Source organism: Argentina silus (assembly GCF_951799395.1).
Source record: "Argentina silus genome assembly, chromosome: 4".
NCBI classification, from domain to species: Eukaryota; Metazoa; Chordata; class Actinopteri; order Argentiniformes; family Argentinidae; genus Argentina; species Argentina silus.
In genome coordinates this window covers 3,692,895-3,703,095 of record NC_139658.1, presented here as the reverse complement: position 1 = coordinate 3,703,095, position 10,201 = coordinate 3,692,895, and the positions used below count along the sequence as shown (strand labels likewise).

The following is a 10,201-nucleotide window of genomic DNA, read 5'->3' as shown; positions in this document are numbered from 1 at the left end:
TAGAGTGTGCACATGTTTCAAAAGCATAGTGTTTGCTTATAACTATAAAGGTAACTATAACTGTATAACAACTATAAGAACTTATAGAACAATCAGTAAACATTCTACCAAACCATCAGGTTAGCTTGAGATGAGTCTAGACTCTAGACGTTCTTAATCAGGTTGTGTCCCTATGAACCAAACCTGTGAGGAGGAGTTCACTCTCAGGGCAGCCAGCAGCATAGTCAGTCACCCAACCATGTTGTGCTGTTCAATCCTGACCAATTAGAGCATGATTGTGCTTTCATTAGAAGGAACACAGGGCAGTCCGCCGAGCCACATCCACAGCAGCTAAATACCATCTGATAAAAAGGAAAAACACCCACACGGTACCGCCCACGCCCAGGGTACACATCCGTCGCAAAGTACTGAAATTCAATTTGTTCCTTAACTCAAGCCATCATTACTGGCTAGCACACATTCATCAAACAAAACGGGCCTCAGTGTGTGGTTGTAATGCTACTGTAGAGGTAAATACATACTCAGAGGGTACACGCATGCACATGCATGCACGCGCACACACATACACACAACACACAACGCACAACTGTCACACATCTATTTCCATTCTCCTTCCATGTTTTGTACTATTATTCAGATAAAGATTAAGAAGATGGGGGAGATGAAGAAAAAGGGGGAGCTTGATGAGGAAGAGACAGTTTTACACACACACACACACACTCACACGTACACGCACACACACGCACGCACACACACACACACACGCACACGTACACGCACACACACGCACGCACACACACACACACACGCACACATACGCGCACACCACTGTCACACATCCATCAAAGGTATCTGAGCTGAGCAGCTATATGGACTGCAGCTGTGCTCTGTTTAAAATGGGATAACATGTCTTTCAACATCGACCACTCATACTAACCAGTGTCCTCACATGGCCTGGTAGAGTGTGTGTGTGTGTGTGTGTGTGTGTGTGTGTGGGTGTGTGTGTGTGTGTGTGTGTGTGTGTGTGTGTGTGTGTGTGTGTGTGTGTGTGTGTGTGCGCGCGCATGCTTGTCTGGGGGTTTGCACTTTTGGGACAATTCCATTGATTCCATTGTGCCAGGCAAACACAATCAAACACAGCTATTTGAAATCATTCCAAATTCTATGTGAAGCCAGATCTGGTAGGAAGTGGTGAAACAATCCCATAGTAACAAGCTGGCACAATAATCACCAACTTCCTACTCTGAGTTCCATGTCACACAGCTCTGAGCAGATTTCCCTGCTACTAACTCGTCCTACAGCTCATTAATTCTCATCGTTTCCCTGGAAATAAGAAACTGTACATGAAAAGAAGAGGATAAAAAAAAACTGTTCACAAGAACCCCTGCTCCTATTCTCTGCAGCTGTGACAGGGAACAGGCCTGACAAGTCTCATTCCTTTGTAAGGGAAGGTTTTTGACAGAACACCTGTGTCTTTGCCAGAGGATGAGTCATTGTTACGATGCAGGGGGCGGCATAGCTGAAGCAGCAGTGTTAATGTATTACGAAATATGAGAACATAATTTTACTCTAGGTCTGGGTTATATGGATAATACAAAAACATACATTGTATAATTACCTTGTATAATTACCTGGGACCCCCTATATGGGCTCCATACATTCACATCCCATGACTGACATATGGAAAATCATCTTCCATCATTACCTATTTACTCTGACCTTCCCTCCTCCCACCTCTCTCTTTCAATCTACGTGACCAAAAGTCATCCATTCCATACCCTATCATTACAATACCCTTGCAGCAAGTGTATTGAATCATTTTCAGCCATCTTTCCTTACACCGTATTGAATCTTCCTTCTCCCGGTGAATCACCAGGAATCTATTGTTCCGCCTCAATAGCACCCTATACCCACCGCCCACACTCTATCTCCACCTCACAATGGTCACATTTCCATTGGAGAGTGCAGCCATGCTTCTTTTATGCTTGGATTACGAGTGCCAAGGAATATTCAATCACACGTTGAGAACTGTGCTTCCTGTGGCGAGAACCTATTCATTTCCATAACTCCTGAAGGAAGATGGGTTTCCTTAGGGTTCAAAGCAGGGGTGGTTTCTGGGTACTATTTCACAACGTAGAATATAGTGCAATTAGACCATCTTAAGTTCAAGTGACCTGGAATGGCTCGGTTCAAATGGAGCATGACTTGACTTCGTTTGAATGTGGTTTGAGCAGGCTACTTATGTCATGATATCAGTAACCTATGGCACAATGTTGTATCAAGGTGAACATGGTAACAAACCTTCCACTAATGCAGTAACATTGCACACACACCACATTCAAAGTCACTCCTCCAAATCTTCTCTCACACAAGGACCCTTAGCCAGCAAATGTGAACAGTTCTAACCATGTGGAAACACTCACACAACAGCCAGCCACCTGCTGTTGAGAGTCCTAGATTCTATCACTTGGTGGAGGAATATGCTGAGGCAATATTCAACCAGATAACTTATTAAAGCCAAATGTATTGATTCATATATTTCTCCAAACTCACTCAAGTAATGGTAAGAAAAACATAAGAAAATAAATCTCTCGAAAACACTGAGATAGTAAGCAGACAGCACAGAAAAGGCGGTGACCAAACAGAGTGAGCCATCAAGACCACCCCGTGAATCATCCTTGGTCACATGATCAATGAAGGAGACCAGCCGAGTTCTCCACCCTCTTCCCTTAAGTGTGCACTTGTGCACATTAGCTCACCTGGCAGGCGTTGTAGAGTAGCTGGTGCTCAAACTTCTTGATGCCCAGAATGCTCTGGAACATCTCGTACAGCTGGTCTTTGCTGAGGATGAGCTCGGAGGCTGCGCTGGCCGTCATGCGTTGCTGCTGCTTGCGGGGGTCCTCCTCGCCACGGTGGATGGTGTCAAACTTGGCCATCCAGGAGCTGAGCACTGTCTCCTTGCTCAGGCCGTCGATTTCGGGAAGGCTGCGCACACGCTTCTCAATGTGCTTCTTGAAGACCTCCCGGGAGTCGCTGGCTGAGCAGCCACCGCTCTGGACCATCCGGGACACACGGTCACTCTTCAGGAACACCTGCGGTCGCGGTCCAGAGAAGGGAGGTGGGTTATTATGTGGTTTTAGTGATTTTTTTGTTGTTGATTAGCCCAGATCCCATAGGAGGCTATAGGAGGGAACGGCTCGAGTGGTGCTTTCCTGATGCAGCTCTGTCTATCCATTGAACTCTATCTATCTCTGTCTATCCATTGAACTCTATCTATCTCTGTCTATCCATTGAACTCTATCTGTCTCTGTCTATCCTCTATTCAATCTCAAGCACATCCATTTATTTTCTTTCACAGGTTCCAACAAAGCAATCTTGAATGCTAACACAGGTGGTACAGTAGGTGGAGAGAGAGAGAGAGAGAGAGAGAGAGAGAGAGAGAGAGAGAGAGAGAGAGAGAGAGAGAAAGAGACAGAGAGAGAGAGAGATAGAGAGAGATGGTACACAGAGAGAGAAAAGGGCTGACTCAGGTTTTGTCTGACAAAAACTCTGTTTTGAAATGAAATGTCAACATACAATAGATATCACTGAAATGTCTTTGAACCACTGCAGTCTCATGATGACTCAGAGACACACAGTCTGCCAGTCCCCAATCAGTGACTGTTAGCACAGGCTAGAGATGTAGGGGGCATTTATCACTCTCTGCCAGGATGGAGACAGAGATAGATGGGCACCCAACCCTCTGTCTGGTGCCAGGTCTGGGCACTGTTCTGCCCTGGCAGTGGGTGCTCTCGGTGGGAGGTAGAAGGGAGCAGTGCTGACTGAGGATAGAACTTCAGTGAACAAAGTGAACATTGAATCATGTTAAGAGTGCTGCTCTTATCATTAAACTCCTGTGATCATTGCATTGTACAGACGGTAGTTTCTCTACCATGCTGTGAATAAACCACTAATTTGTTTTTTCTGTCCTCCTCTCCACCCAGGACTCTCCTCCCAGGTCTGATCCCTCAGAGCTGATGGAAGCATACTGTATGAATAGGGTGTAAGCAGCCAGAACAGGTACGGTGTATGAGTAGTGTGTAAGCAGCCAGAGCAAAGCAAAGAGCTTTAGACGTTAATTGAATTGAAAAGCCGGCTTTAGCTGGGTGTTAAATAATGCACTATTCCAATTCCCTAATTTGGGTTTATGAGTTGCCACATTGATTCATTTGGCAGTGCTAATCTTTTTTTTTCTTTTTTTTTTCTCTGACTCTCTCGCTTTTCTCTTCTCTCCTCTTTTCTCCTCTCCTTTTCCCTCTTTTGGAGTGTGTGAGATATCGGATGTAGAGTTCAGAGCTTTGAGAGAATTTAGAGTTAGGTAAATCAGAGGTACAGTGCATTTCCTCATTGATGAGGAAAAAAATGCATTTAATCCATTTTAGAATAAGGCTGTAACATAACAAAATGTGGAAAAAGTGAAGGGGTCTGAATACTTTCCGAATGCACTGTATTTATGGTTACAGGTACAGGTCTATAAACAATCCCAACTCTCTGTGCTGATGTGTGACATGCATTTGTGCAAACCTGCACGTAACCCAGGCTTGATCGATGGTTTATAATAAAAGCGACAGTTAAGTATAACACAGTATATCGCTGTGAGGGAATATGAGAGAAGAAAAAAAACATTTATATAGACTGCATATGTTCAAAATACATTCCCGTTTGAAATTTGTCAAAAGGAGCTAATTTTGTAGAGTGATTGATGACCAGTCCACTATTTATGAGAACAAGGTTAGCTAGTTCCCTTATATATAGCCCGTGAGGCTCATATTTCAGAGGCCTATTTTGGGCGGCCAAACTCATTCTCATCTCTGCCATCTCAAGACCCATTATTAGGACCGCCTGGAGCAGGCTGTGTGTTTCACTTCATTTGTCAGAGCAAAGGTGTAATCTCCGGATGTTAGTCTTTCTGATGAGGTTTTATTTTAGATTTTATTATATTTATAGAAGACAATTTATTTTAAAGCGAAGGAGAATCGTTGTTGAATACAAAACAACACACAACCTGAGGTAAACATGAGGTCAAGTATGCTCTAAATGAGTATGAGTCTAAGACATTTTGGAGCACTAGACTCTCTCTCTCTCTCCTTCTCTTTCACACGCACACACGCTGACACGCATGCGCATGCACACGTGTACACACACACACACACACACACACACACACACACACAATCACACAAACACACACACGCACACACACACACACCTAGTGAGGAGTGTACATGGAGAGTTGGGTCTCACCTCGTAGTAGCTCTGGACTGCATTGATGAAAGCCTCGTCAGCCACTATCTGCGTCTCCCCGTTGAGGAAGGCCTGGAAGCGCTCCTTGACCGTCTGTAGCTGTGACTTACTGATCTGAGAGACAGGAGACAGACAGAGGACAGAGTCAGTACAGGAGCTAACAGACTGAGGCACGTATTGTAGATGGAGTGATAGGCTAACAGGCTAATGGTAAATGTTAGTTCATTCGTTGGTTTTATATAGCCTATTATGTAGGCAACAAGAAGATTTAAAATACAGTTTGAGTCAACCTCACAAATCCACTTGATCATAATGGTAGCTTTATTTGGTACAAAAGGTCATCTACAGTACACTGATTGGATCTTTACTGATGGGCCCCCTTATTATATAAATGAGGTTATCAAAAATTGTATTAAAAATAAATGTATTTTTTTTCAATTCCCCACTCACTCAAATATTCACTCACAACTCTTTTTTCTACTCCATTCACATGCGTGGATCTTTTTCTCTTTAGAAAGCCATTAAACAGCGACACACCCTCTAGTTTCAACCTAGTGCTTTCCTCTGACATCCACGGCACACAAATAATTAAGCCGTTCAGCGCAGCCCCGGTCCCTGCACTGATAGCTCAGTCCCGAAATTAACAATTACATATTTCATGTTGCCATTCTGTCCACCCTGTTTAGCGTCCCCCTATTTATTTGCAAACTTGACGAAGCAATTTATAGGCAAAAAATAGCCACCTTTAATTCTGGACCAGAGACCTTTTGTCAGTCTCTTAATCCATTATCCTCTGCAAATGAAATATGTACAGTTACAGAACAACACTTCCGTGGCTACACGGCAGTAAGAATGAGATATCTAAATAAATGATGGGGTATTAAACTGTTCAAATGTGTTACGGATGAGAGCGCACTTCCCAGTGTCTCCCTCCGGCCTCCCACTGTGCTGTCACTCACTCACTCACTCACTCACTCACTCACTCACTCACTCACTCACTCACTCACTCACTCACTCATGGACTTATTACCTGCACCTGTGTTTAATTGTCACTGATGCTTTATGTACCCTCACTTCCATTCACTCCCCGCTTAGTCTTCACAGTGTGTTTACCGTGTGTTGGTCACCTGAGATAAGTAATCCGTTGAAACATTTACGAGTACTGTTTTGGTGACGTTGTTCTCTCTCTTTTATTTTCGAGTTAAGTCTGTAGCCTTTGTATATCTACGTTACTGTTTTGGAGACTTTGTTTTCTCCCCTTTTGTTTTCAAGTTAAGTCCGTGTTTGCATCCTGTGTTGCCAACTATACTTTCTAGTATTGGGGTCTCCTTTACACTCCTGTTATGTTACACCCTCCTCTGCTCCTCCACCGAGCTGTCTCCCTTTCAGTGCTCGTACGGCTACCAGCCCCCCCTGTTCCCTGAGCAGGAGAAGGAGACAGAGTTCCTGTCCATCCAGGCACACATCAGCTGCTGCCGCCACACCTGGAGGCAGGTAAGCACCGCTCTTCAGCGGACTTCGGTCTGGGCCCAACACCAGGCCAATCGCAGGCGTCGGCCTGCTCCGGTCTTCCGTCCGGGACAGAGGTTGTGGCTCTCTACACGGGATCTTCTCCTCCACGTCCAGAAAGCTGTCCCCACGTTTCGTTGGCCCATTCAAGATCATCCGCTGGGTCAACCCCATGGCCTACCACTGGCAACTACCCCCGTCCATATGGGTGCACCCCACCTTCCATGTCCCTCCTTAAGGCTGTCACCTCCAGCACTTTGGCTGACTTTGTTCCCTCCTCTTTTGTTTTCGAGTAAAGTCTGTGTTTGTATCCTGTGTTGCCAACTATACTTTCTAGTAAAAAAATCCTTTTGTTTGGTATCACTATCTACTCGTCTGCCTCCTTTATATGGTTCATCCTACCAAATCTTTACACAAATGTTCAAAGGGAGATAGGAAATTAGTTTGAGCGGATGTTGCCATAGTTATGCCTCATGGGTCACTTGTGCACATATCTATGGAGCCTCTGTGTCATACCCCCACTTACTCCCCAAACTCACACATCCACACACCCACACACCCTCCCATGGACAGAGAAGAAGTCTTTGCAGGAGGATGGTGACAAGTGTGACTGAGTGTGTGTTTGACAAGAGACATTGCTGCTGTAATGAAACCTTTAAAGAGGTGAACAACCTTCTACTACTTCACTGACTGTTCTGAAGAGTAATGATCATCACCTATGGAGCCTGACACACTGAAGCACTTTTGTTACAGTCACTGACTGGTCCAAGAATCAGTCATTCAACCAATCCATCCGTCTATCCATTCATCCACCCAATCATCCATTCATCAATCAATTAATCATCAATCAATTATCTGTGAAGCCCTTTTCTAAAACACATTTGTCCTATTAGACTCACAGCACACAGGGAGAGGACAGTTAATCATTGTGCCATCACTTCAAAACAGGAGAGACAGTCAGGTATTGTCCTTGATTAAAATCCATTGTTAATGATCCCTCCTTTTGCTCCCTCTCTTTTGTCCTCTGTACGAGACAAACAAGGAGAGCGATACAAAACAACTGCCTTTGAACTTAGAAACGGGCTGAGCACTAGCGTCTGCCCAACCTACCAACCCACACCCATCTGTCCACTCCCCCCCCAGTGCCCGCCGGTTACGGTAACCATGGTCACCACACTACAGAGAGCAACCAGGAAGCTCTTTAGTGATCACATCCCCTATAATAGGGATCAAGAGTTCAGAGTTCAACATAACCTTTCCATTAACCAGCCAAGGGCTATGCTCATACCTTTACATTAACAGTGGCAGGGAGACTTAGGATGGTAGATAGCAGTACTGAGCTATGGAAGTGAAGTGACTGTGAACGTATAGCCACAGGTACTTCAGAGGGAGTGGTACGTCCCATGTCTCCACCTTTCTCCTGAACTGTGCCTTTGTGCACTTTCATACATTCATTTAAAAGCAACGTATTTGTTAAAGCACGGGCACGGGCACGTTATCTCTCTTTCTCGCTGTATCTTTCTTTATGCCCCCCCCAACCCCCCCCCCCCCCCCCTCTCTCTCTCTCTCTCTCTCTATCTCTCTCATGTTCAACACTCCAATCAGAGTAGTTCAGATGATCCTGTAACCACATGTGTAGTGTGTCCTTGAACCTGTCCCCACTTGGTAAAGCCTCATTCTCTCTCCAGCTGCACCTGTCTGCTGTGAGGTTAAACTGTCTGTAACATCAGTAATCTCTAAAAAACCTTAATCCTCTCTCTCTCTCTCTCTCTCTTGAAAATAAATACACATACTTCTCACAAACACACATATACACTCCATCAACATACACTCCTTTAATCTGTTTCATCTTTCTTTCTCTCTCTCTCTCTCTCTCTCTCTCTCTCTCTCTCTCTCTCTCTCTCTCTCTCTCTCTCTCTCCCTTGAAAAAAACATCACTCCATACACACTCCATCAACATACACTCCTTTCATCTTTCTCTCTCTCTCTCTCTCTTTCTCTCTCTCTCAATCTCCCCCTTTGCGCTCTTCTCATGCCCTATAGATGCATCTCATGCCCTAGAGTTCAACCTCTGCAGTCAATCCACACCTCAGAGCATGAACCCCTCAGCCATGGTATAAGTGTGTTTTCAATTCAGTACGATACACACACACACACACACACACACACACACACACACACACACACACACACACACACACACACACACACACACACACACACACACACAAATCAAGCCCATAGCATGTTTGTTTAGGGAAAGGCAAGCACACACACACTCTCACACACACACACACACACACACACACACACACACACACACACACACACACACACAAAACATCTAAATCCTAGCAATCCTTGGAATCAGAAAGGATCTGTTTTTTCATGGCATAACAGGACTGGTGTAGGGGGGATGGTCAGATGTGTAGGCAGCTTTAGCAGATGACGAGAGGGGTGTGGTTGCTACAGTATGTCCAACCACACTTCAATGAATCCCTTTTCCTGACTCCCTTCCATGTGAGCACAAATCTGAGAGGGGTGGATTAGTGGAGGCTAGTGTTTTCTCCACATGATTTGCATCAATCCACTGTTTTCAGATCAGTGTTTCTTATGGGTATAGGAGGTAAGGAAATGAAGCCATTTCCGTGGATCGACACGGCTTACTGTATTCACATGCCCATCGCCAAGAGGAATCCGAGAGGAATCTCACTGGCTGTAACAGAGAGGATTGGCAGGTCTTAATACGGTACGGTACATCTGGTACTGTCAGAATGTACAGTTGCAGCTCTGTGCTATTCTGTAGCATACCGTCAGTCTCTCTCCAAGTGAACTCCCACAGGACTCTTAACGAGGTTAACGAGGCATCACGATGACTCTGTTTACAGTAGACGCCACAGACCATGGCCTACAATCACTAATTGCTTGCACCTGTGCAATTGTTGTAGCCCACATTACTCCAATAATAATTTAAAAAAAACACACAAAAAAAGCCTACTGTATTTATCAACCCCACAATCTTTATTTCAACCTTATTTCAAGCTTTTGTTGAATTGTGAATGATTTTTGTTTTGCCAAGATGGAAAAATTATACAATGATATTCAGGCCCTTCATTATTTGACATACGCACATTATGTATACTTGGTGTACAAATTATTCACACCCTTGTTCACACCCTCAGAGGGAGAGCACTGAGGGTTACAGACAGGGAGACAGCCATGGCATCTCTCCAGGAACCACACATAACTCTAATACAGGGAATTACACTGGAAATGTCACTGTTTGGCTGGGTTTTGGCTCAGGAAGACTGTTTTTACACAATGCTTTCATTGCTGAACAAACAGATGAAACAGGCATGGGGGGCGACGACAATAACTGTATTTCCCTTCCCATTAGATTAATTATAAA

General features: G+C 44.6%; 1 protein-coding gene across 5 annotated transcripts in view; it reads right to left on the bottom strand.

Annotated features, from left to right (window-relative positions):
• The window catches only part of cadpsa (Ca2+-dependent activator protein for secretion a), a gene marked incomplete at both ends in the record, with an annotated part of 89,581 nt that overhangs the window by 67,766 nt on the left and 11,614 nt on the right, over nt 1–10,201 (bottom strand). For all 5 annotated transcript variants that reach the window (XM_083667507.1, XM_083667504.1, XM_083667503.1 and 2 more), the window contains 2 exons: nt 2,760–3,092; nt 5,284–5,397. In XM_083667507.1, coding sequence (XP_083523633.1) covers nt 2,760–3,092; nt 5,284–5,397 — 447 coding nt within the window. The remainder of the gene's footprint in view (nt 1–2,759; nt 3,093–5,283; nt 5,398–10,201) is intronic.